Source organism: Theropithecus gelada, chromosome 19 (genome assembly GCF_003255815.1).
Source record: "Theropithecus gelada isolate Dixy chromosome 19, Tgel_1.0, whole genome shotgun sequence".
In the NCBI taxonomy this organism is placed as follows: domain Eukaryota; kingdom Metazoa; phylum Chordata; class Mammalia; order Primates; family Cercopithecidae; genus Theropithecus; species Theropithecus gelada.
In genome coordinates this window covers 3,688,419-3,714,581 of record NC_037687.1, presented here as the reverse complement: position 1 = coordinate 3,714,581, position 26,163 = coordinate 3,688,419, and the positions used below count along the sequence as shown (strand labels likewise).

At 57.6% G+C, this 26,163-nt stretch overlaps 1 protein-coding gene across 1 annotated transcript in view; it reads left to right on the top strand.

The window, feature by feature from the left end:
• ZFR2 (zinc finger RNA binding protein 2) overlaps positions 1–26,163 on the top strand; it is a 68,320-nt gene that overhangs the window by 39,110 nt on the left and 3,047 nt on the right. Inside the window, exons 3-18 of the mRNA XM_025368164.1 lie at positions 34–148; positions 1,914–2,132; positions 2,238–2,491; positions 5,699–5,881; positions 7,953–8,130; positions 9,825–9,982; positions 11,016–11,135; positions 11,723–11,862; positions 13,106–13,214; positions 14,466–14,656; positions 15,873–16,044; positions 18,080–18,218; positions 22,240–22,334; positions 22,739–22,834; positions 24,800–24,911; positions 26,017–26,114. Of these exons, the coding sequence (XP_025223949.1) occupies positions 34–148; positions 1,914–2,132; positions 2,238–2,491; positions 5,699–5,881; positions 7,953–8,130; positions 9,825–9,982; positions 11,016–11,135; positions 11,723–11,862; positions 13,106–13,214; positions 14,466–14,656; positions 15,873–16,044; positions 18,080–18,218; positions 22,240–22,334; positions 22,739–22,834; positions 24,800–24,911; positions 26,017–26,114 (2,379 nt within the window). The remainder of the gene's footprint in view (positions 1–33; positions 149–1,913; positions 2,133–2,237; positions 2,492–5,698; positions 5,882–7,952; positions 8,131–9,824; positions 9,983–11,015; positions 11,136–11,722; positions 11,863–13,105; positions 13,215–14,465; positions 14,657–15,872; positions 16,045–18,079; positions 18,219–22,239; positions 22,335–22,738; positions 22,835–24,799; positions 24,912–26,016; positions 26,115–26,163) is intronic.

Here is a 26,163-nt window from a genome sequence, read left to right as displayed (position 1 = left end):
CTGAGCTGCTCTCTTGCGGAAACCCCCACATAGGACAGTTACAGCTACGGACAGTCGGTGGCTGCCAGGAGCTACGAGGACAGGCCGTACTTCCAGCCTCCTGCCCTCCAGCCTGGGCGCATGACAGCCACAGACTCCTGCCAGCCAGGTGAGCCATCTGCAGGGTCGGGGCTGCGGACGAGGAGACATTCCCTGCAGCACAGCAAAACCTTGGGAAAGTTACATCTTTTTTTTTTTTTTTTTTTTTTTTTTTTTTGAGACAGAGTCTTGCTCTGTTGCCCAGGCTGGAGTGCAGTGGCGCAATCTCAGCTCACTGCAATCTCCGCCTATCGGGTTCATGTCATTCTCCTGCCTCAATCTCCCAAGTAGCTGGGACTACAGGTGCCCGCAACCATGCCCGGCTAATTTTTTGTATTTTTAGTAGAGACGGGGTTTCACAGTATTAGCCAGGATAGTCTCGATCTCCTGACCTCGTGATCCGCCCGCCTTGGCCTCCCAAAGTGCTGGGATTACAGGCATGAGCCACCATGTCCGGCCTGAAAGTTATATCTTTTCTTTCTTTATTTCTTTTTTTTTTTTTTTTGAGATGGAGTGTCGTCTGTTGCCCAGGCTGGAGTATAGGGGTGTGATCTCAGCTCACTGCACCCTCCGCCTCCCGGGTTCAAACGATCCTCCTGCCTCAGCCTCCCAAGTAGCTGGGACTAGAGGTGCGCGTCACCATGCCTGGCTAATTTTTTGTATTTTTAGTAGAAACAGGGTTTCACCATGTTAGGCTGGTATTGAACTCCTGACCTCAGGTGATCTGCCTGCCTCAGCCTCCCAAAGTGCTGGGATTACAGGTGTGAGCCACTGCACTGGTGAAAGTTACATCTCAACCATCCTAGAGGTGGCGCAAGGTAGTTCATGCCTGTAATCCCAACACTTTAGGAGGCCCAAACAAAGTGCGAGAATTGCTTGAGCCTAGGAGTTCGAGACCAGCCTGGGCAACATAGTAAGACCCTGTCTCTACAAAAAATGCAAAAAAGTTAGCTAGGCATGGTGGTGTGCACATATAGTCCCAGCTACCCAGGAGGCTGAGATAGGAGGTTCGCCTGAGCCCAGGAACTAAGCTGCAGTGAGCTGTGATTGCACCACTGCACTCCAGCCTGGACAGCAGAGCGAGACCCTGTCTCTAAAAAAAAAAAAAAAACAAAATAAAGGCTAGTGGCTCACACCTGTAATCCCAGCACTTTGGGAGGCTGAGGTGGGCGGATCACAAGGTCAAGTGATCAAGACCATCCTGGTCAACATGGTGAAACCCCCGTCTCTACTAAAAATAGAAAAATTAGCCGGGCGTGGTGGCGCATGCTTGTAATCCCAGCTATTCGGGAGGCTGAGGCAGGAGAATTACTTGAACCTGGGAAGCAGAGGTTGCAGTAAGCCAAGATCGCGCCACTGCACTGCAGCCTGGGCGACAGCGAGACTCTGTCTCAATAATAATAATAATAATAATAATAGTAATAAAAACATCCTAGATTTGCAGGTGAGCCTCAGGGCTGGCTGCTCAGATGGGCCCTGGGATCTCTGCCAGGTGTGGGCCTATGAATGAGGGAAAGTGAGAACCTAAAATGCAGCTAACATTTTTTCCAAGGAAGCTTTCCCCGGGTGGCAGGAGGTGAGCTCTGTGGGTGAAGGAGCCGGAGACATGGAGGAGCCCTCCTCCCCCACGGCAGGAGGGAGAAGCTAGGCTCTAGAAAGGAGAGGTGGGAACAAGGTCACCCGCTAGTCCCTGCCCGGACCTGGCCCTAGGCTCTGACCTCTGGTCCCGGCTTAAGCATCTAGCGTTTCCAGCCAGTTGAGCCCGGGGTCCATCCGCAGGTGAGGGGCAGTGGGGTGGGGGCTGGCTCTGCAGAGGGCCTGTGCCTGTCCCCTAGGGACCCAAGAGGCCTGCAGGCAGCCCAGCCCCCATGGCGGTCACAGCTGCGCTCAGCCCCCACAACAGGCGCCCAGAGTGGAGGCCGGACAGCCAGCCAGCGCCCTGTCCTCGGGATACACCTACCCCACGGCGACAGGCGTCCAGCCCGAGTCCTCGGTGTCCATCGTGACCTCCTACCCCGCGCCCTCCTACGATCCCACCTGCACCGCCTACACGGGTAAGACCAGCGTTCCTTGCCCAGGCGGTCGGTCCGTCGGCCTCCGCTTCAACTCGAGTGGAATCAGCGTCTCCCCACTAACTCACTGTTTTCTCTGCTCCTTAGCACCAAGCTACCCGAGCTATGATGCGTCGGTGTACTCCGCCGCCAGCCCTTTCTATCCTCCAGCGCAGCCCCCGCCTGCCCCGGGACCCCTGCAGCAGCTGCCCCAGCCGCCCACGCCCGCAGGCTCAGGAAGCAGCCCCAGGGCCGACTCGAAGCCGCCACTTCCCAGCAAACTGCCGAGACCCAAGGCCGGGCCCAGGCAGCTCCAGCTTCACTACTGCGACATCTGCAAGATCAGCTGCGCGGGCCCCCAGGTCAGTCGCCCTCCCGCCGTGGGCGGGACCTCTGTGTTCCTAAGGTCTGAACCCGAATGTGGGCGCCCGGGGGTCAGGGTCGCTGCCTGCTGAAAAAAGGTCCAGTGTTAAACTTGCATGGTGTATGCATGTGCCTGTGTGTGCAAGCGCTTGTGTGTGTGTGCGTGTGTGAGTGCAAGGGTGCGTATGTGTGCGTGTGTGCAAGTGTGTGTGTGTTTATGCTTGTGTATATGTGTGCATATGTGTGTGCAAACGGGAGTGTGCGTGTATGTGTGCGTGCATGTGTGCGCGTGTGTGCCTGCGTGTGTATGTGTGTGCCTGCGCCTGTGTGTGGGTGCACGTGTGCTTGTGTGTGGCAGTGCTTGTCTGGGACACACGTGAAAGACTCTTTACCAAACACATGCGCTTGAGGTTTTAAAGCTTGCAGATCACCCCGCAGAGATCGTGGGCTCGTTTCCTGGAAAGATAATCAGACCCTAGAGCTCTATCTTTGCAAAACACACACCCTGATCTTTTGTTTTGAATGCTCTGAAAGCAAGCTCTGGACCACGAGAGACCGCGGAGTCTCTGGAGAGGTGTGAGATGGCTCAGGACACCCTATCAGGACCCCCAACCCAGCTGGGGGTGGGGGGCCCGGCCCTGCTCGGGACCCCTCCCGCCAAAGATCACCCTTTCCCTGTCTCAGGCGCTTTGCCCCGGCAGCTCTCCACCGCATCTCATGCTAGGAGAGACCCTGGCCTTCTTTGCAGAGTGCTAGGATACAAGTTTGAGGTGTTTGTTTTTGTGTGTGTGTGTGGTTTTTTTTTTTTTGGAGACGGGGGGTCTCGCTCTGTTGCTGAGGCTAGAGTGCAGTGGTGCAATCAGAGCTCACTACAGCCTCCACCTCCTGAGTTCAGGTCCTCCTCTCAGCCTTCCAAGTAGCTGAGACAGGTACGAACCACCATGCCCAGCTAATTATTTTTATTTTCAGTAGAGATGGGGTCTCACTATGTTGCCCAGGCTGGTCTCGAACTCCTAACCTCAAGGAATCCTCCTGCCTCAGCCTCGCATAGTGCCAGGATGACAAGCTGAGTCCCTGCACCAGGCCCATGTGGGTTATTTAATCCTTATATCTGCCTTGTGGCTACCATCTCTGTGTGGCAGACAAAATCCCAGAGGTTCAGAAAGGGTCAGTACTTTGAGGAACTCAGAGTCAGTTTTAGTGACCCAGGCAGAAATCAAACCAAGATGTGTTGAAGCCCATGTGGCTAGTTATTCCAGAATACGCCAAAAGTGTGCACAGACAGCCTATTGGCCGGACACGGCGGCTTGTGCCTGTAATCCCAGCACTTTGCAAGGCTGAGGCAGGAGGATTGCCTGAGATCAGGAGTTTGACACCAGCCTGGCCAACATGGTGAAAACCCGTCTCGACTAAAATACAAAAATTAGCCGGGCGAGGTGGCGGGTGCCTGTAGTCCCAGCTACTTGGGAGGCTGAGGCAGGAGAATGGCGTGAACCTGGGAGGCGGAGGTTGCAGTGAGCTGAGATTGCCCCACTGCATTCCAACCTGGGCGACAGTGAGATTCCATCTAAAAAAAAAAGATTCCTGGGCCGGGCGCGGTGGCTCAAGCCTGTAATCCCAGCACTTTGGGAGGCCGAGATGGGCGGATCACGAGGTCAGGAGATCGAGACCATCCTGGCTAACACGGTGAAACCCCATCTCTACTAAAAAATACAAAAAACTAGCCGGGCGAGGTGGCGGGCGCCTGTAGTCCCAGCTACTCGGGAGGCTGAGGCAGGAGAATGGCGTGAACCCGGGAGGCGGAGCTTGCAGTGAGCTGAGATCCGGCCACTGTACTCCAGCCTGGGCGACAGAGCGAGACTCCGTCTCAAAAAAAAAAAAAAAAAAAAAGATTCCCAAGTTCTAGAGAGCATACATACAGTAAAATGTGTGCCTCTCCCACATCCTATTTTTCTTCCCTAAAACCAGACGATGTCACTGAGTTCCTAAGCGCTAAGCCGGTGGCCTGCAGGGGAGGGGGCAGTGTCCAGTGTGCCCCAGTATTTTCAGGGGCACTTTTCAGTCTGCAGAACGTTCATTCTTGGCATTGTCAGGGCGTGTGGGTTTCGTGGCCCACCTGCCACGTCTTGTCTGTGGTGGGCTTCGTTTCCGGATTTTAAGCAGCACACCCAGGATTCCGCCTGAGGGCTTGGCTGTCGCTTCCCCAGATGCAATCAGCTATTTTGGGCCCAGGAGTACCGGATGCGTAGGCCTGTGACTCACGGTAGCTTCCCCTGGGTGGAGCCCCTGTGTCTATTAGCAGTTTCCTAAGACGGAAGTGTACATGACTGTCCTTCGGGCAGCAGGTGCCCTTGCTTGGTTTCCGAGGTTGAATTCTGCAAAGTCAGAATTTTCTGTATACAGCAGCCCCTGAAAGGAACGCGTGATGCGTGGAGCATGCTTTCCTAAGAAACTCCTTGAGTTTCAGAAGAAGGGAGAAGCCTTATGTCTAGCAGTCTGAGCCTGTGGGTTTGTTACGTGGGCTTCATGAAGGGACGCTTGAATTAGCCAGGCGTGGTGGCGGGCACCTGTAGTCCCAGCTACTTGGGAGGCTGAGGCAGGAGAACCGCTTGAACCCAGGAGGTAGAGGTTGCACTGAGCTGAGATAGCGCCACTGCACTCCAGCCTGGGTGACAGGGCATAACCCTGTCTCAAAAAAAAAAAAAAAAAATTCGAGAAGTCTATAGTAAGAAGATAGGCTGGGCGTGGTGGTGTGCTCCTGTCATCCCAGCACTTTGGGGGGCCAAAGCAGGTGGATACTTGAGGTCAGGAGTTCAAGACCAGCTTGGCCAACATAGTGAAACCCCGTCTCTACTAAAAATACAAAAATTAGCTGGGTGTGGTGGCACACGCCTGTAGTCCCACCTACTTGGGAGGCTGAGGACGGAGAATCACTTGAACCCACGAGGCGGAGGTTGCAGTGAGCTGAGATTGCGCCACTGCACACCAGCCTGGGCAACAGAGCGAGACTGTCTCAAAAAATAAAAAATAAAAATAAGAAGAATAAAGGGACACTTGAACCTCTGTGGCACCAGGGGATGGAGGGCTGGGGACAGTGGGCGTCTGTTACCACCGAGTTCCTGCATGCTAAGCTGGGGGCCTGCAGGGGAGGGGGCGTGGCCAGTGTGCAAACCCCCACTCACGCTGCCTCTCACCCCTTGCTGCAGACCTACCGGGAACATCTGGGAGGGCAGAAGCACAGAAAGAAGGAGGCGGCCCAGAAGACAGGCGTGCAGCCCAACGGGAGCCCGCGCGGGGTGCAGGCGCAGCTACATTGTGACCTGTGCGCCGTGTCCTGCACTGGGGCAGACGCCTACACGGCCCACATCCGGGGAGCCAAGCACCAGAAGGTACGGCCCCACCCATCCCAGGCTCTGCCACCCCTGGGGAGGAGGCCCCCAGGTCAGCACTTAGGACCCACAGAGATGCCTGCTGAGATCAGAGGGAGCCCGGAGAAGCTTCCCCAAGTGGAGCGCGCCCAAGGGCCGGCTGCCCAGGCCCCTGCGTCCTCATCTTCAAGGATCCAAACTCCTTTCCAGTCATTTTATCTTAGTTTTCATTTTATTGTGTTTTCTCAATGAGACAAAATCTCACTCTGTCGCCCAGGCTGGAGTGCAGTGGTGTGACCTCGGCTCACTGCAAACTCTGCTTCCTGGGTTCAAGCAATTCTCATGCCTCAGCCCCTCGAGTAGCTGGGATTACAGGCACCCACCGCCGCACCTGGCTAATTTTTGTATTTTGAGGAGAGACGGGGTTTCACCTTGTTGGCCAGGCTGGTCTGGAACTCTTGAGCTCAAGTGATCCGTCTGCCTCAGCCCCGCAAAGTGCTGGGATTACAGGCGTGAGCCACTGCACCTGGACTCCTTTCGACTTATAAAAGGGGTTCCTCCTCATTGCACAAAAACATGAAGTGGCCGAGACACTCACACCCAGACTTCCAAGAAAGCTTGGCATTCAGGCATGGTGACGGACAGGGCTTGCCTTGTGATGAGATCCAACGCTGTGTTCCCTTTGGGGTCTTGCTCTTCACACTCGCTGCTGTAATAATCACTGTTCTCCTGTGGCCTTAAAAGGCCTGGGTTAGGCCGGGCACGGTGGCTCATGCCTGTAATCCCAGCACTTTGGGAGGCCGAGGCGAGTGGGTCACGTGAGGTCGGGAGTCTGAGACCAGCCTGGCCAACATGGTGAAAGCCTGTCTCTACTAAAAAATACAAAAATTAGCTGGGCGTGGGGGTGCACGCCTGTAACCTCAGCTATTCAGGAGGCTGAGGCAGGAGAATTGCTTGAACCCGGTAGGTGGAGGTTGCAGTGAGCTGAGATCTCACCACTGCACTCCAGCCTGTGTGACAGAGCAAGGCTCGGTCTCAAAAAAAAAGAAAAAAGGCCTGGGTTATGTCAAATTCGGCTGGGAGGGGACGGAGTCCCCACCTGAGGGCAGGGAGGGGAACAGCTGGCTTGTGCTGTAGCCCGGGCTGTCAGGCTGAGCCACCCTGGGAGGCCTGGCCGAGGACCTGGCTTCTTTCCCTCAGCTGCCTGAAGGCTCATCCAGGGCCTCATTCCCTGGCTCCGCTCAGGACAGCTTGCTGAGGGCCTGTGTGAACCCACAGGGGAAAGAGGAATGCGCAGGGAGGCATGGAGGAGGGAAGGAGGGGGGCAGAGAAACAGGGGAAGGAGACTCACTGGCCTGGGGACCGGAGAGCTAGGGGCCGGTGGGGCAGAGCTGCAGGCATCACCCCCACAGGCTGGGGCTTGGTCTGGGGGTTAGGCAGGCCCTGCCACCCATTGTGGGGTCGGGGGTTACAGGGCAATGTCTTGTGCAGCGCGTGTCAGAGACTCGGAGCTGGCAAATGTGTCTGAGATGGTCCCCAGCACACACCGCGGCCCTGTGCACACGACACCTTTGCCAGAAGCGCCTTGCATCCGGAGGGGCTGAGAATAGGGCACGGCCAGAATACGGACGTGACCACGTGCACACGCGCGTGCAGAACGTGGGTGTCCGTCCAGGGACGCATGCACACCCACCATCCGTCCACACACGCTGAGTCCCAGGCAGTCGGGGGCACTAGGATGGGGCTTGGGAGGTTGAGACGCCCCATCTGGCAGCCCACGTGGTGGAAAAGGAGGAAGAGCGTCCACGTGAGCCGGTGAGCCACGTGCTCACACGTCAGAGGAGTGTCACCGCGCTAGAGGACTCACAAGCACGTGTGCAAGGCAGGAGGCCACCTGGGAAGGGCCTTCTGGAGTGGGTGATTTCCAGAGCGCAGGAGGAGAGAAGAGGCGGGGTCCCCGGGACCAGCCCGCCACACTCCCGCTGCCCGCCCGCACTCCCGCTGCCCGCCCGTGGAGGCGCTTCCTGCCTCTTGAAAAGGCCATCAGGCTGGGAGCGGCCCTCACACAGGAGCCCGGCTCTGTCTGTTGCAGGTCTTCAAGCTGCACACCAAACTGGGGAAGCCCATTCCCACCCTGGAGCCTGCACCGGCCGCAGAGAGCACCCCCGGGGTGGAGGCCAAGCCCGCATCTGCCACTGGCCCCAGCGTGTGTGCCCCGAGCAGGCCAGCACTGACCAAGAGACCCGTGGCCTTGAAGGCCTCATGCCAGGGTATGTGTGTCTGCGTGCGTGTTCGCGTACCCACGGGAGCCCTGGCCACCCTGCCCAGTGAACATTTCGTGAGAAAATCGACCATCCAGTTGGTTTTCGTCACGTCCTCCGGGGGGTGGTGTGGGGTTTGGTTTGAGATGGAGCCTCGCTCTGTCATCCAGGCTGGAGTGCGGTGGTGCCATCTCAGCTCGCTGCAACCTCTGCCTCCCGGGTTCAAGCGATTCTCCTGCCTCAGCCTCCCAAGTAGCTGGGACTACAGGCGCCCCCCACCACACCCGGCGAATTTTTGTATTTTTCGTAGAGACAGGGTCTCACCATGTTGGCCAGGCTGGTCTCGAACTCCTGACCTCAAGTGATCCACTATCCTCGGCCTCCCAAAGTGCTGGGATCACAGGCATAAGCCACCGTGCCCGGCCTCTTCCAGCAGAATTTGGGCTGGTGCTGGGTGCTGGGGTTCACTGGAAGCCCTCGCCCTGCACCTAGCGGGTTCCCTGGGCTGCCACCTCGACTCTGCTCCCCTGCGCACCCTGGTGGTCACAGTGAACAAACTGGGCTCAGAACCAGAGTTATGTGGGTACCAGGAAATGAAGGTGGAATCCTTGCGCCCCTCTGCCTGTGACCCTACCTTCCCTGCGTGCAAAGCCCCAGCTGTCAGAGGTGGCCCGCGTTAACCAGGATTAAATGCCAGGCATCCGCTCACTGCTTTGTGTGCATTGCTTCACTTTACCTCCATGACAACTCTTTTTTCCGTGGTTTGTTTTGTTTCTGAGACAGTCTCACTGGGTCACCCAGGCTGCAGTGCAGAGGTGCGATCATAGCTCACTGCAGCCTCCACCTCCTGGGCTCAAGCGATCCTCCCAGCTCAGCCTCCTGAGTAGCTAGGACTACAGGTGTGCACCACCACATCCCACTACTTTGTGTGTGTGTGTGTATATATATATATATATATATATTTTTTTTTTTTTTTTTTTTTTTTGTAGCGATGGGGTTCTGCTATGTTGCCCAGGCTGGTCAGAAACTCCTAGGCTTAAGCGATCCTCCCGCCTCGGCCTCCCACAGCCCTGGGTTTACAGGCATGAGCCACTGTGCCCAGCCCACAACCCATTTAAGTCAATGTTGTCACCAGTCCCAATGTGTAGATGGAAAAGCCGTAAACGATGGAGGTAGAGTTGGAACCCGGGTCTGTCTAAGAGTCTCTGCCCTGGACCACCGTGCTGTGCGTGGGCAGGGGCTGAGGGAGCCGCATTCTGTTTTTAACCTCAGCAGCCTTGGTTCTTGAATAGCAACATGATTTTGAAGATCAAACCATCAAGTCATTCTGATAACAAAGATACTTGTCTCACCCGAGGCTCCATAATTTTGCCTAACGGGGGTAGGTTAAGTACGAGCCTTGGTCCGCCTGATACTTCATCGTCTGTTAACTGTGGATTTTGTGCTGTCGGTGGGTTCCTCAAGTGAGGACCTAAATCCAGGACGTCCCCACTGACGGATTGAAACTGGCCTCGGTTTCTTGGCTGGGTCACACGCAGGCATGAAAGGGAGAGCAAGGTCGCTGCCCGGGGCCATTCCCCCCGACATCACAGGAGGCAGAGCCTGGGGTCTGGGTGGCTCTCTACCCCATGCCACCTGGCTGGTTCGCAGCCACAGTGCTTTCTCCTGGAACAGGGTGGCAGTGACATGGTTTTTCTCCTCAGGGCCTCCTGAGCTGCAGATAGCAGGCTGCCGACCCCAGAGGGGGAGACCAGCCCAACCCAAATCAGAGGGTCCTGGAGCACCCGCCCAAGGAGGCTCGGAGGAAGCTCCCCTGGGCTGCTCTGATGCGCAGCCGGTGGGCCCAGAATATGTGGAGGAGGTAAGCCGAGGCTGTCAAGCCCTGGTCAGGGAAGGACTTTCCCATGGGTCAGGCTTCGAGACCTCACCCGGCTTCTCCCAGTGGGATTTACAGACCCATCCCCGTTCCCGAGCTGCACAGGCCAGACCTCCATAGACCAAACCCCGTTCAAGACCTGCTTGACACTTTGGGTGCCAGATTTCGGATACCAACAGGAAATGAATATGGCCTCGTGAGGGCCAGAGACAGGCCGAGGCATTCCCAACAGGGGGCCCCCTGGAGCCATCTGTCTGGAAGGTGGAAGGGCTCCGGGCGGTAGAAAGCTCCCCAGGAGGTTGGAGGCCCTTCCATCCAGCTCCTTTCCTGGGCCTGGGGGATCTTGGGACTTGCCAAAGCCAGGCTAGTGAGCAGTGGAGCCAAGCTCCCGGGCCAGGTCTGCCAGTTCCCGGGCCAGCGGCAGTTCAGACCCTGGTTGGCCTTGCGCGTGCCAAAGAGGCGGGGCTGAGTTTCCTCTGCCTTGACTGCAGGCCTGGGATTCTTTAAGAGACAGGGTCTTGCTCTGTCACTGAGGCTGGAGTGCAGTGGTGCCATCATGGCTCACTACAACCTCAAACTTCTGAGCTCAATCAATCCTTCCACCTCAGTCTCCTGAGTAGCTGGGACTACAGGTGTGAGCCACCCCTCCCAGCTAATTTTTTTATTTTTATTATTATTTTTTTGTAGAGATGGGGTCTCACTATGTTGACCAGGCTGGTCTTGAACTCTTGGGCTCAAGCAATCCTCCCGTCTCCCATGGTGGTGCATGCCTGTGGTCCCAGCTACTCGGGAGGCTGAGGTGGGAGATCGCTTGAGCCCAGGAGTTTGAGGCTGCAGTGAGCCGAGATGGAGCCACTGCCGTCCAGCCTGGGTAACACAGCAAGACCCTGTCTCTGAAAATACATACATACATAAAATGACCAGCAAGGAGGAAGGCTCCGCAGCGACCTGGCGTTGGTAGCATCTCACATCCCCCCTGCCTCGTGCCTGGTGTGCGTGCGGCTGTTTTGTGTCTCAGGTGTGCAGCGAGGAAGGGCGAGTGCTTCGCTTCCAGTGTAAGCTGTGCGAGTGCAGTTTCAACGACCTTAACGCCAAGGACCTGCACGTGAGGGGACGGCGGCACCGGCTGCAGTACCGGGTGCGTCCAGCAGGGGGTGCCCCAACACCCGTCCGGGGTGTGCTCGGCCCTGGCGGGCGCTGGGAGGCCTCTGGTCGGGCCTCTTCTGCCCGTGTGATCCCATGAACTTAAGAGGGTGGGGTGATTTTCTGTGTTTTCAAAGTCTTGCTCCACGTCTCAAAAGTGTATCTTGGGTCGGGTGCGGTGGCGCACACCTGTCATCCCAGAACTTTGGGAGGCCAAGGTGGGCGGATCATTTGAGGTCAGGAGTTAGAGATCAGCCTGGCCAACATAGTGAAATCTTTACTAAAAATACAAACATTAGCCAGATGTGGTGGCACGCACCTGTTATCCCAGCTACTCGGGAGGCTGAGGCAGGAGAATGGCGTGAACCCAGGAGGCGGAGGTTGTAATGAGCCAAGACCACACCACGGCACGTGGGCCTGGGAGACAAGAGCGAGACTCCGTCTCCAAAAAAAAAAAAAGGCTTTGGGAGATTTCAGCCCAACAGTTCTAGTCTCTGGGCCTCTCCCTGCACCCCAAGACCCTCCCGGCATCCCTGTCTAAGGCAAGGTCCCTACTCTCAGAGCCTTGCCTCTCCTTTCCAGAAGAAAGTGAATCCGGACCTTCCCATTGCCACGGAGCCCAGCAGCCGGGCTCGGAAGCTCCTGGAGGAGCGGATGAGGAAGCAGCGGCACCTGGCGGAGGAGCGGCTGGAGCAACTGCGGCGCTGGCACGTGGAGAGGAGGTGCCCGGCTGCGGGTCTTGGCAAGGGGGCCTGGTGAGGGAGGGCAGGTCCGGCATGGAACCAGACACCCGCCGCTGCAGATTATGGGGATCCCCCGTGTGAGCTCTCAGGCAGTGGGGGGAGTCAGGTGCCCGGGCAGTGGGCACGTCCTGGTGTGGGAGCGAGAGAGGGTTCCAGAGCAGACGGGCAAAGGCACAGTGGTGTGCAGACCTGACACGTGGGTGCCAGGCGCCTCTGCAGACGCAGGGACACTGCCTGCCAACTCACTGGACCGCACAGCTGCAGAGGCGCCTGGTGACCTGTGTCCCCTGACTCCTAGTGTCCCTATGTACCCTGACACCTCGTGTCCTCTGTGACCCTTTACCCCTGGTGTCCTCTGTGTCCCCTTACCCCTGGTGGCTCCGGGTCCCCTGACCCCTGGTGTCCCCTGTGACTCCTTACCCCTGGTGTCCCCTGTGTCTCCCTGACCCCCGGTGTCCCCTGGGTCCCCCGACCCCTGGTGTCCCTGGGTCCCCTTGACCCCTGGCATCCTCTGTGTCCCCTGACCTTTGTGTCCCCTGTATCCCTGACCTCTGGTGTGCCTTGTGACCCCTGACCCCTGGAGTCCCCTGTGTTTTCCTGACCCCCGGTGTCCCCCTGACCCCTGGTGTGCCCTGTGACCCCCTGACCCCTGATGCCCCTGCGTTCCCTGAACCCTGGTGTCCCCTGACCCTGGTATCCCTGTGTCCCCTGACCCTTGGTATCCCCTGAATCCCCTTGACCCCTGGAGTCCCCTGTGTCCCCCTGATCTCCTAGTGTCCCCTCATCCCCAGTGTCCCCTCATCCCCAGTGTCTCCTCATCCCCAGTGTCTCCTGTGTCCCCTTGACCCCCGGTGTCCCAGTGTCCCTGACCTCTGGAGTCCCCTGTGTCCGTCCCAGAGCATTTTCTGATGTAACATCTGACTCTGGTGTGTCCAGCAGCAGCAGGTCTGCATTGGGAAGGGGACCAGGACTTCCTGAAGGCTGCGGCTGTCCAGGCTGAGCCTCTTTTGCCTAAGGGGTGTTTGGTTCCCCGCCCGCACCAGCCTTCCCAGCCTCAGTCTTCTGTGCATACTGCAGGCGCCCATGCAGTGCAGCGGAGCCCCAGCAAAAGCTTCGGCCCTGCCTTCCTTGCTGGGAGCATGAGGCCCCAGCGTCTCTGATGTGCCCCCAGCTCAGGGCCGCTGCTGGCCTGACCATGCTCTGTCCTGTCTCGGTCCTGCAGGCGGCTGGAGGAGGAGCCTTCCCAGGACATGCCGCCCCACGCACCATCCGACTGGGCCCACTCTCTGCTCATGGGCAGGCCGGAGCCACCTACCAGCGCCCAACTCCAGGTAGGTACAGCTTCCTGTGTGTGCAAATGCGGGCAACCTCACACCCCCCGGGGCAGCAGACACCTCCTTAGGAGGACCTGACCTCCCCACACTCCCATATAGTACTCAGGGGATGGGGCTCCACGGCCCGGACCCCCTCACTCCATAGATGGGAGCCCCAGCGCCCCAGCCCCTACCGTTGGGCCACAGAGAACCCTTCTGCTTCCTGGAGCCCCGGGTGGTCGCCTCCCTTGGGGAGCCTCGTGCCTCTGTGGCTACTACTGTCTCTTCTCAGAGGAACCTGTCCCCGCGGCCCGAGCGTCCAGGTTCAATGGGAACCTCTTTTTTTGAGACAGAGTCTCACTTGTCACCCAGGCTGGAGTGTAGTGGTGCAATCTTGGCTCACTACAACCTCTGCCTCCTGGGTTTAAGCAATTCTCATGCCTCAGCCTCCCAAGTAACTGGGACTGTGGGCACCTGCCACTATGCCGGGCTCTCTTGTATTTTTAGTAGAGATGGGGTTTCACCATGTTGCCCAGGCTGGTCTGGAACTCCTGGCCTCAGGTGATCCTCAGCCTCCCTAAGTGCTAGGATTATAGGCATGAGCCACCGCGCCCAGCCTCAATGAGAACCTCAGATTTGCACCTTGCTGTGAGAAAGGGGTTTCCAGGCTGACTCAAAAGCCTCTGGTCTGGAAATTTAAAAGTATGGCCGGCCGGGCGCGGTGGCTCAAGCCTGTAATCCCAGCACTTTGGGAGGCCGAGACGGGCGGATCACGAGGTCAGGAGATCGAGACCATCCTGGCTAACACGGTGAAACCCCGTCTCTACTAAAAAATACAAAAAACTAGCCGGGCGCAGTGGCGGGCGCCTGTAGTCCCAGCTACTCGGGAGGCTGAGGCAGGAGAATGGCGTGAACCCGGGAGGCGGAGCTTGCAGTGAGCTGAGATCCGGCCACTGCACTCCAGCCTGGGCGGCAGAGCGAGACTCCGTCTCAAAAAAAAAAAAAAAAAAAAAAGTATGGCCAAAGGTGGCGGAGGTTCCCGCCTATTCCTTCGCTCAGACCCAAGCTTCCTGCAGCCATCAGGGGCAGCCCCAGGCACTTCCCTGTTCCCCACCCCGGGGCTCTCTGTGTGTACTGGATTCTCACCTGGCCGTGCTGCTGCCTGGTAACCCGGCTGGCCACGGCCACCTGCCCCCACCTGCCCGCCTGCCCAGCACTCCCCAAGGGACCCCACAGCCCAGCCTTGACACGTGCGGCCTCTCCCCACAGCCCGGGCGGCGGCCGGCATCCAGCGACGACCGGCACGTCATGTGCAAACACGCCACCATCTACCCCACGGAGCAGGAGCTCCTCGCCGTGCAGAGGGCCGTGTCCCACGCCGAGCGGGCCCTCAAGCTGGTGTCTGACACGCTGGCCGAGGAGGACCAGGGCGGCGGAGAGGAAGAGGGCGGCAAGCGCAGGTCATTGGAGATCCCCTTCCCCGGGGCCCAGCTCTCAGCCAGGACAGAGGTCAGCTCCTCGGGACGAGACCCTGCAGGAACCCCCAGCTCTGATGGGCCCTCAGCCCTCGGTGGCCCGCGGCAGCTTTCCAGCCCTGGGAGGGGGAAGTTCCCCAGGTCTCAGAGCTTCTTGGCACCGAACGAGGCTGGTTTGCAGCGGGTGGTCCATGCGGTTCTAATGCCTCTGCGTTCCCTTTTGCTGTTGAAGGCGCATCTAAAAACGTCGTTCACGAGGGACTGACAGTCTCTGTAAACCTCAGTTTCCTCATCGGCAGAAGGAAGCTAAGCATGATTCTGAACAGACTTCTCCGCCTTGGGGAGTAGTTGAGTAATCAGAGTGGTTTGTGTCACTGAGCACCCGTGTGAATCAGCTCCAAACCCCTGTGACTCTTAGGAAGCGAGAAGGTCCCTACGTCGTCTAAGTAATTGCCATGTTGTTGCTTTTTTTTTTTTTTTTTTTTGAGACGGAGTCTCGCTCTGTCGCCCAGGCTGGAGTGCAGTGGCCGGATCTCAGCTCACTGCAAGCTCCACCTCCCAGGCTTACGCCATTCTCCTGCCTCAGCCTCCCGAGTAGCTGGGACTACAGGCGCCCGCCACCACGCCCGGCTAGTTTTTTAAAAATATTTTTTAGTAGAGACGGGGTTTCACCGTGTTAGCCAGGATGGTCTCGATCTCCTGACCTCGTGATCTGCCCGTCTCGGCCTCCCAAAGTGCTGGGATTACAGGCGTGAGCCACCGCGCCCGGTCTAGGTTTGTGAATTTTCTTAACCCCCATGAAGCAAAGGCAGAATGCAGCCTTGCTTTCTGTCCTCTCTTGAACCATGTGGAGCCGAAACAACAGGGTGACAGAGTCCGTGAATGCTGGAGCCATCAGACCTCACAGGGCTGGCCTGGGGCTTAGCGTTTGCTCATGGGGAAGGAAAACGTGGGTTTGGCCACTCGTCCCGGCTACTCCGACGCATGCCCGGTGACAGCACCACCAAGATGGATCTCACGGTGTCTCATTTCATCCCGCAAGCGCCTCCCACAGAGTCGCCTGGTCCCATTTCATGGATGAGGATGCCGAGGCACAGAGGGGCTCTGCAAATGGCAGGGTCCCTGTCACTCAGGAGCGAGGCAGCTGGGGTACCCCGCGTCTCTCCACTGACGGCTCACGTCTGTGGCTTTGTCCCCACAGCAGCGTTGCCCCCCCGGCTCGGGTCCTGAAAGGCGTCATGCGGGTGGGCATCCTGGCGAAAGGCCTCCTCCTGCGTGGGGACAGGAATGTGCGCCTCGCTCTGCTCTGTTCCAAGAAGCCCACGCACAGCCTGCTGCGGAGGATCGCCCAGCAGCTGCCCCGGCAGCTCCAGGTAAGGTCAGGACCCCGCCCATCGCTGCTCCAGGCATCTGGCTGCCAGCCCTCTCCCCGCAGTGAACCTCTGTTACTAAACGACTTTAAGATACAAGAAGCATTAAGCCAGGCACAGCGGCTCACATCCAGAATCCCAGCACTTTGGGAGGCTGAGGGGGGTGGATCACTTGAAGTCAGGAGTTTGAAACCAGCCTGCCCAACATGGTGAAACCCCATCTCTACTAAAAATACAGAAATTAGCCAGGCCTGGTGGCTCATGCCTGTAATCCCAGCTACGTGGGAGGCTGAAGTGAGAGAATCACTTGAACCCAGGAGGCGGAGGTTGTACTGAGTTGAGATTGCGCTGCTGCACTGCAGCCTGGGCGACAGAGCGAGACTCCGTCTCAAAAAAAAAAAAAGTAAATGATGATTAAAGCTGCACAGAAAACATTTGCAGCGATGATGACTAGGAAGCCGTAAGAAAAGGCAAAAACCCAATTTCAATTTTAGGGCTGTGAGATGTCAACTGAACTTTTTCCTCTAGAGAATTTTCATATACTCTTCTCACACTGGAGGATTTAAATTGATCATCTTAGGTTTAAAAAGAAAAATCGGGCTGGGAATGGTGGTTCATGCCTGTAATCCCAACACTTTGGGAGGCTGAGGCGGTTGGATCACCTGAGGTCAGGAGTTCAAGACCAACCTGGCCATCATAGTAAAACCGTGTCTCTACTGAAAATAGAAAAATTAGCCGGGCATGGTAGTGGGCACCTGTAATCCCAGCTACTCAGGAGGCTGAGGCAGGGGAACCATATGAGCCCTGGAGGCAGAGGTTGCAGTGAGCAGAGATCGTGCCACTGCACTCTAGCCTGGGCCACAGAGTAAGACTCTGTCTCAAAAAAAAAAAAAGAAAGAAAGAAAAATGAAAAATTAGTCCCCAGAGTCGTTCCTTCTTCCTGAGCGTCTGTCACCATCCCTGGGATAACTCAGCCTTACTCCTTTGACTTTTCCAGTGGACACTGGATGCCCAGGGGATGGGCAGCGCCTGGTCAGGGAGACAGTGTTCCCCATAGAAGGACCAGCACCTGCAGAGGCCAAAAGCAGGAGGCCCAGAGCAAGGAGGGGTGGGCATGAGGGAATGAGGGGGCGCCTGGATCAAGCTGGGCCTGAAGGCCATACCAGGAGCTAGGATTGCATTCTCAGGGAAGTGGGGAGGCTGGAGGGTTTTGAGCAGGGGAGTGACATGCTCTGACTTCCATGATGGCATCTCACATTTCCTGCACACCTACAACATGTCAGTGGCTACAATGTGACAGATACAGCCCCTGCTTTCTGGAAGACTTGCAGCCCGGTGGCAGAAACAATAACTGAGTACCATGAGAATGGCTAAGGCTATGGGGAAGCTGGCAGCCTCCACCCCAGTCATGTCAACAGAGCCCCTGGGGGCTGACTTGCAGCAGGGAGGCCCTGAGAAGGGAAGGGATGGAAGATCGGGGAGAGAGGGGAGAGAGGTGGGTTTCAGGTGGGAGGCCAGGCTCAGGTGTGAGCACAGGCCGCATGGAGGGTGATGACCATGGACAGGAAGAGCAGACTGTGACACAGACCTCTTGAACTATGTCCTTCCGACAGGAGATGGTGGCATCTCATTAGTTTTAATTTACTCCTCCCTGACTATGGGGTAATGTGTGTCATTGTGTAAAAAGGGCCATTTGTGTTTCTTTTTCTGCCAAGTATCTGTTACTTCACTCACCAATTTTTTATTGGATTGCTGATCTTCTTGTTATTGAATTATAGGTGTTCTTTACATATGGAGGCTCCTTATATCACAGGGTCTGTTGTCTGTACATATCTCTACACGTGTGTGCTCCTAGAGGGCTGCAGCTGTCTCTTGGTCACTTGGAGGTTTCAGACACAGGGCACAGGGCCTGGCACCCAGGCAGCAAGTGTGGGAGACCCGACAGGATTAACTTACACACACCAACCACGTCCTGGCTGATTTACACATGAATCTGGGCTGCAGTAAGGTGGCCTTGTGTTGTATTTATCCCTCCCAGATGGTGACCGAGGATGAGTATGAGGTCTCCTCTGACCCTGAAGCCAACATTGTCATCTCCTCCTGCGAGGAGCCCAGGATGCAGGTCACCGTATCCATCACCTCACCCCTGATGCGAGAGGACCCCTCCACAGACCCAGGTGCGGCCCAGCCCTTCCTTCCAACCACTGTCCCCCACGTGCTTCCCGAGGGCGCTCCCCACACCCAGGCCTGGGGCAGTGTCCGCCTCTGCGCTGAGCAGGAAATGCCACAGCAGCCACACTCCAGCACTGGTGTCCCCCCGAGGATTCCATGGGTCACACAAGAGCTGGGTCTCCGGGCAGCAGAGGAGGCGAGTCGGTGACAGTGTCAGATGGGCTTAGAGCCTGGCTGCAGGGGCCGTGCTCGGGCAAGTGACACCGTGTCCCCTCTCTTGCCCTGACCCAGGGCTGGCACCTGCTTCTCCGGCCCTGGCGACACCAGCCCCAGCGGCAATAGACAGGTCTGAGCCATTTCCCCCGGGTCACAGTAGAAGCTCAGTTTGACTCTGTCCGTCAGTCACCGCGGTCCCAGTACCACTGATTAGGAACCTGGGGGATCGGGGGGCTTAAAGCCAGACCTGCCAGGCCTGGGAGGGTGGGTGAGGGGCTCGCCAGGCTGGGGGCAGCGAGGGTCTTGGCCAGCAGCCACAGCGGAGGCAGCCATTGGTAACATACTGCACGTCTTTGCTCCCGAAGTCTCAGCCAGCTGTGGAATCTTCCAGAACAGTCTCTAGGGCAGTTTTCCAAACTCTATCATCTTTCACCCCCTTTATAATCTTTTTTGGTCATAACTGAGGGCCATGACCTACTGAGGTTTCTCTTTCCATCGATTTGGTATTTTTTGTTGGTTTGTTTTTTGAAACAGAGTCTTGCTCTGTCGCCCAGGCTGGAGTGCAGTGGCGCGATCTCGGCTCACTTCAACCTCCGCCACCTGGGTTCCAGCGACTCTCCTGCCTCAGCCCTCGAGTAGCTAGGACTACCGGTGTGCGCCACCACACCCAGTTAATTTTTTTGTATTTTTAGTAGAGATGGGGTTTCACCAGGTTGGCCAGGTTGGTCTCGAACTCCTGACCTCAGGTGATCTGCCCACCTCAGCCTCCCAAAGTGCTGGGATTACAGGCGTCAGCCACCACGCCCGGCCCAATTTGTTTTTTAAAGCTTCAGTTTTTTTTTTTTTTAAGAAGAGCCTTTGGCCGGGCGCGGTGGCTCAAGCCTGTAATCCCAGCACTTTGGGAGGCCGAGGCGGGTGGATCACAAGGTCAGGAGATCGAGACTATCCTGGCTAACATGGTGAAACCCCGTCTCTACTAAAAATACAAAAAACTAGCCGGGCGCGGTAGCGGGCGCCTGTAGTCCCAGCTACTTGGGAGGCTGAGGCGGGAGAATGGCGTGAACCCGGGGGGCGGAGCTTGCAGTGAGCCGAGATCGCGCCACTGCACTCCAGCCTGGGAGACACAGTGAGACTCCGTCTCAAAAAAAAAAAAAAAAAAAAAAAAAAAAGAAGAGCCTTTGAATCATTAAATGGAAAGCCACGATTGGTCCTCGCAAATAGTCATCTAAAAAAGCACAGTGTGGGGAAGACAGTGCCTTTCAGCGCTAGCCGAAGGCTCTGACACAAATGCGGAGGAGGCTGGGGAGTGGCGCCGTGGTGGGGGCGGGTTAAGGGTTGGCGGCCACTAGACAGCGGCTCTTTCCTGGCTTGGGTGGGTGATGAAGTGAGCGGAAATCCTGTGAGGACTGATCAGCGACCGAAGACCCGTGAGCCACCCCCCAGGAAACTGCACTTCCTGTTGGCCTTTTCCTGCCCCCACTTCCCCTCCCCAGGCCCAGCGTGGTGGGTGGGAGGTGAGCTTCTAAAACTCCCTTTCTAGGTCAGGCACAGCAGCCCACCTCTCTAATCCCAGCACTTTTGGAGGTCGAAGTGGGAGGATCGCTTGAGCCCAGAAATTCGAGACCAGCCTGGGCAACGTAGTGAGACCCCATCTCTAAAAAAAGAAAATTTGGCCAGGCTCAGTGGCTCACACCTGTAATCCCAGCACTTTGGGAGGCCGACGCTGGCAGATCACCTGAGGTCAGGGGTTCGAGACCAGCCTGACCAACATGGTGAAACCTTATCACTACTAAAATTACAAAAATTAGCTGGGCATGGTAGCACATGCCTGTAGTCCCAGCTACTCAGGAGGTTGAGGCAGAATTGCTTGAACCCAAGAGGCGGAGGTTGCAGTGAGCCAAGATTGCGCCACTGCACTCTAGCCTGGGAGACAGAGCAAGACTCCATCAAAAAAAAAAAAAAAACCAAAACCGTTCCTCATATATACCTCTGCTATTTCCCTCTCTGCCCCAAAGGAGTCATTTCCCTGACAGATCAGCGGGGATGGTTGTGAACCAGTGGGAAACCTGGGCACCATCCCCTGACCTAAATGAACCAGGCCCTCCCACAGTGTTGTATGTAATGAAATAAGAAAAATATCCTGTTTTGGTTTTTGGTGTGTCACTGTAGTCCAGGCTGGAGCGCAGTGGTGCAGTCATAGCTCGCTGCAGCCTCGATCTCCCGGGCTCCAGCAGTCCTCCCGCCTCAGCCTCCCCATTGGCTGGGACCACAGGTGTGTGCCATCATGCCCGGCTAATTTTATTTTTTGTGGAGACAGGGTCTCGCCATGTTGCCCAGGCTGATCTCAAACTCCTGGGCTCAAACAATCCTCTTGCCTCAGCCTCCCAAAGTGCTGGGATTCCAGGAATGAACCACTGTTTTCCAGTTGAGAAAAATATTCTTTTTTTTTCTTTTTTTTTTGAGATACAGTCTCACTCTGTCGCACAGGCTGGAGTGCAGTGGCATGATATTGGCTCACTGCAACTTCCACCTCCCGAGTCCAAGCAATTCTCCTGCCTCAGCCTCCCGAGGAGCTGGGATTACAGGCGTGCACCACCATGCCCAGCTAATCTTTGTATTTTTAGTAGAGACAGGGTTTCGATATGTTGACCAGGCTGGTCTTGAACTCCTAACCTCATGATCCGCCCACCTTGGCCACCCAAAGTGCTGGGATTACAGGTGTGAGCCACCGCGCCCAACCGAGAAAAATATTCTTGAAGGAAAATAATAACCCGGGACGGAAAAGGGACCCACATCTCTCCCAGACTCTGGGGCCATTGTCGTCAACAACAGGACGTGTTGAAATCTGACCCACTTTCTCCCTTTTCATGATGCATGTGGAAGTTTCTAGAAATCTGGCTTAATTCCTAGTTTCCCATCTTCACCCTCATCGGCTAAGCGAGAGCGTCAGGGCTGAAATCCCTCAGTAGCAGTAGGTAAGCTCAGAACTTCCCAGATGATGACTTTTCCAGGAACGGTTTGTCTGGTCCTCACTGTGTCTTAGCAGGACAATCTGGGAGGAACCCTCATTCCCCAGATGGATAAAACGAGGCCTAAAGGATTGAGACTGGGCGCGGTGGCTCACGCCTGTAATCCCAGCACTCTGGAAGGCCGAGGTGGGAGGATCACCTGAGGTCAAGAGTTCAAGACCAGCCTGGCCGGCCGGGCTCGGTGGCTCAAGCCTGTAATCCCAGCACTTTGGGAGGCCGAGACGGGCGGATCACGAGGTCGGGAGATCGAGACCATCCTGGCTAACACGGTGAAACCCCGTCTCCACTAAAAAAAATACAAAAAACTAGCCGGGCGAGGTGGCGGGCGCCTGTAGTCCCAGCTACTCAGGAGGCTGAGGCAGGAGAATGGCGTGAACCCGGGAGGCGGAGCTTGCAGTGAGCTGAGATCCGGCCACTGCACTCCAGCCTGGGCGACAGAGCGAGACTCCGTCTCAAAAAAAAAAAAAAAAAAAAAAAGACCAGCCTGGCCAACATGGTGAAACCCCATTTCTACTAAAAATGTAACAATTAGCCAGATGTGGTGGCGGGCACCTGTAATCTCAGCTACTTGGGAGGCTGAGGCAGGAGAATCACTTGAACCCAGGAAATGGAGGTTGCAGTGAGCCAAGATCGTGCCACTGCACTCCAGCCTGGGTGACAGAGTGAGACTCTGTCTCAAAAAAGAAAGGATTGAGGGACCCAAACCGAGCCCCTCACCCCGTCGGCAGCAGAGCGGGATAAGGTGCCTTCCCCGCACACCTTGAGGTTTTTCTTCTAGAAGGCGTGGAGAAGCCTCAGGCTGACCCAGGTGATGTCCTAAGCTCCGAGAAGTGCCTCGAGTCCCTGGCCGCCCTCCGTCATGCCCGGTGGTTTCAGGTCAGGGGGGCAGGGGTGGAGCAGGGGGAGAGGGGTGACTTTGAGGAACGTGTCTCAGAGGCACCAGCCTGAGCCGGCGTGGCCGCCTCAGCCTCATGGGGTCCCAGCGCAGACCAGGACGCCCTCCATCAGCTTCCTGGCTGACAACCAACGCTGGCTCCTGGCTGATGGGGTCAGGAAACGTGGAAGGAGTGGGTGCTGTCCTGGGGGTGGGGATGCTGCCTTCCCGTGGCCACTCAATGGCCTGGTGGCACCGGACTCATCTGGAAGTGGACTCTGCTTCCACTTGCCACCTTCGAGGCCGCCAGGGCTCCCCATTGTCCTCCCCGGGGTTCATGCTCACGACGCCACACCATGTGGCCGTGTGAGCCCCCGAAAGTGAACCGTGTGCTTCTCCCCCGAAGGCTCGAGCCAGCAGCCTGCAGCCATGCGTGATCGTCATCAGGGTCCTGAGGGACCTCTGCCGGCGTGTGCCCACCTGGGCAGCCCTGCCAGCCTGGGTAAGGCAGTGCCTGGCAGCCCAGCCCTCCACTGGGACCCCCGAGGGGCTCCGTGGCCGTGACAGGCCCAGGTCGAGAGACAAACCCTTTCCCGTGAGGGAGCCGGCGGGAGACGTAGCACTCAAGAGAGGCCGTGGGAGTCCCTGAGGTCCCCTGGGCGGGGGAGACGGCCCTCTCCACAGCCTCATTTGACTACCATTATTCAAAACCCAGAACCTCGCATGAAAATGCGGGACCGGCCAGGGAAATGTGCGGTGTCTGCCTGACTTCGTGGCACCAGGGCAGAGGGGCCCAGGCAGAGGGGCGGAAGCTGGACTCCCCATCCTGGCTGCACACCAGCCTCTGGGTGACCCAGCCCAGACCCACCTGCTTTGGAGAGGAGACCCCCTGTGGCTCTAACACCACCCCCCGCCTATCCTGGTAGAAAGAGGAGGGAGAAGAAGAAGCAGAACCCCCCACACACAAGGTTCATGGAGCAGGCCCCAAGCCCATGCCCCCCACAGAGACCCCAGGAACCCATCCAGTCCCCAGACCTTCTCCACCAGCCACAAGCCAGCCAGCCACACCCAGCCTCCTCCCCTGCCCTGTGGGTGTCCCCCATCCCACCTGCAGTGGCGTCCCCCATCCTGTGCTGCAGTGGTGTCCCCCCATCCCACACTGGAGTGGTGTCCCCCCATGCCACACTGGAGTGATGTCCCCCCATCCCACACTGGAGTGGTGTCCCCCCATCCCACACTGGAGTGATGTCCCCCATGCCACGCTGCAGTGGTGTCCCCCATGCCACGCTGCAGTGGTGTCCCCCATGCCACGCTGCAGTGGTGTCCCCCCATGCCACACTGGAGTGATGTCTTGCCTGTGGTCCCCGCCACCGGGCCCGTGTCCTTCATCCACACCCACCCGCTGCCCAGCGTCCAGAATGCAGCGTGGTGCAGAGGCTGTTTGTTTTGGTAGAGATTAAGTCTCTTTTTTACTTTTATTTTTGTAGTCATTTTTTTGAGACAGAGTCTCGCTCTGTCGCCCAGGCTGGAGTGCAGTGGCCGGATCTCAGCTCATTGCAAGCTCCGCCTCCCGGGTTCACGCCATTCTCCTGCCTCAGCCTCCCGAGTAGCTGGGACTACAGGCGCCCGCCACCATGCCCGGCTAATTTTTTGCATTTTTAGTAGAGACGGGGTTTCACCGTGTTAGCCAGGATGGTCTCGATCTCCCGACCTCGTGATCCGCCCGCCTCGGCCTCCCAAAGTGCCGGGATTACAGGCGGGAGCCCCCGCGCCCGGCCTTTCACACCCATTGTTTGGGGGAAACGTCTTCTCCACTCCTGGGAGAAGGTCACAGCAGCCAGCTCCGTGCTGGGTGACCAGCGTGCGGCTGTCCCGACGTGGAGAAAACCTGTGTTCCCTGAGACCTGTTTTCCGGCTGTGGCTGAAGAGGCGGCCACACAGTGCCGTGGAGGCCAGCATTGCCCCCTCCCCTCCTGCCCTCGGGAGCTGGCCACACGGGGATGTGGTGGGGTAGGGCGGCTCCTTCCCCTCAGCTGAGGCGGGCCCCACGCGGCAGACAGTGCGCGTGACACTGGTGTGTGACGTTACTGTGGACCAACTGGGGAAACTGAAACTTGGAAGGATGGAGAAACCAGCCCATATGGGAGGCTGAGGCAGGAGAATCACCTGAACCTGGGAGGTGGAGCTTGCAGTGAGCCAAGACTGCACCACTGCACTCCAGCCTGGGCGACAGAGCAAGACTCTGCTCTCAAAAAAAAAAAAAAAAGAAAGAAACCAGCCCGTGGCCATGCCAGGAGGTGGCAGAGCCACGCCACGGGCCGCCCTCCTCGGCGGAAGTTCAGTGGGTGGTGGGAGTTAGAGAAAGAGCTGAGGGGGCCTCCTATCCCAGGGACCCCAGGACCTACCGGGCAGACAGGGGCTGCAGCACCCCCCAAAAGCACAGCAGCCGCTCTTCTGTCCCCACCAGGCCATGGAGCTGCTGGTGGAGAAGGCTGTGAGCAGTGCGGCGGGGCCCCTGGGCCCTGGGGACGCGGTCAGGCGAGTCCTGGAGTGCGTGGCCACCGGGACGCTCCTGACAGGTCAGTCGCCGGGCCAGAGGGCCCAGAAGGTGGGCAGCAAACCCATGGCTGTGGTACAAACAGCTGGGGTCACAGACACAGAGGAAGTGTCCAGCCCAGGCACGAGAGCGGCCCACGACACACACATGCTCCCAGCAGGAAGGCAGACAGGGCCGCGGCCATGGAGGACACCACCCTGCACGCAGGGCACAGACACACAGGTCCCCGAAGGGAGGTCTCAGCCTCCACCCAGGAGACAACGGTTATGTTATCTGGTGGCCACGCCCACCGGCGGCGGCACAGAGCCACCCCAGCACAGAGCCACCCTGGCACAGAGCCACCCCGGCGCCTGTCCTCCAAAGATTATCCAGAGGGAACAGCCAGGAGCTCAGATGACAGGGGGCGCAGAGTTGCCCAGCACAGTGCGTTCTACGCCAGCAGAGGGAAAAGAACGAGGCAGGACACACTCGTGTGAGAGGGTGGCGGTCAGATACGGAAAAGGGTGTTTTTGAGTCATTTTTAGTGACATAGGATATCAAGTGAAAAGGGAGCATAAAGCTTTGGGCCCGTTGTCTGAGCCATTATGTAAAGCACACGTGTAGGCAAGCACACGCACACACACACGCACACGCATAGGCACACACGTGGACATGAGTGCACATACAGGCATGCACGGACATACTTGCACACACGGGCACACACAGACATGAATGCATGCACAGACACACGGACATGCATGCACACAGATGAGTGCACACACGGGCACACATGCACATACACCCATGGGCACACACGTGCACAGATGGACACGCATGGGCACATGGGCGCACATGGGCCCACATGGACACACACATCAGCATACATGTGCATATGCACGGGTGCACACACACACACACACAAAGCCTAGGAGGTGCTGGCAGCCCGACGGGCTTTGAGGGGCTGGGAGGACTCCCCCATGAGCCCGGGTGAAACCCTGACCTGCTGAGAGAGGCCTGAGGGTCAGAGGCTGCAAGTATAGCCCTCTGCACGGGCCCCTGGGGCCCCATGGTGTCGAGGGACGGCCCTGTCACCGTCTTTCACGAGGGCATTCTCACCGCCTTTGCTGTTCCCACTCCCCCTCACAAAGATGGGCCCGGACTCCAGGATCCCTGCGAGAGAGACCAGACAGACGCCCTCGAGCCCATGACCCTCCAAGAGCGGGAAGACGTGACCGCCAGCGCCCAGGTAGGAGGGCCAAGTCCACGGCAGGGGTGACACCCAGGTCCCAGCTCCA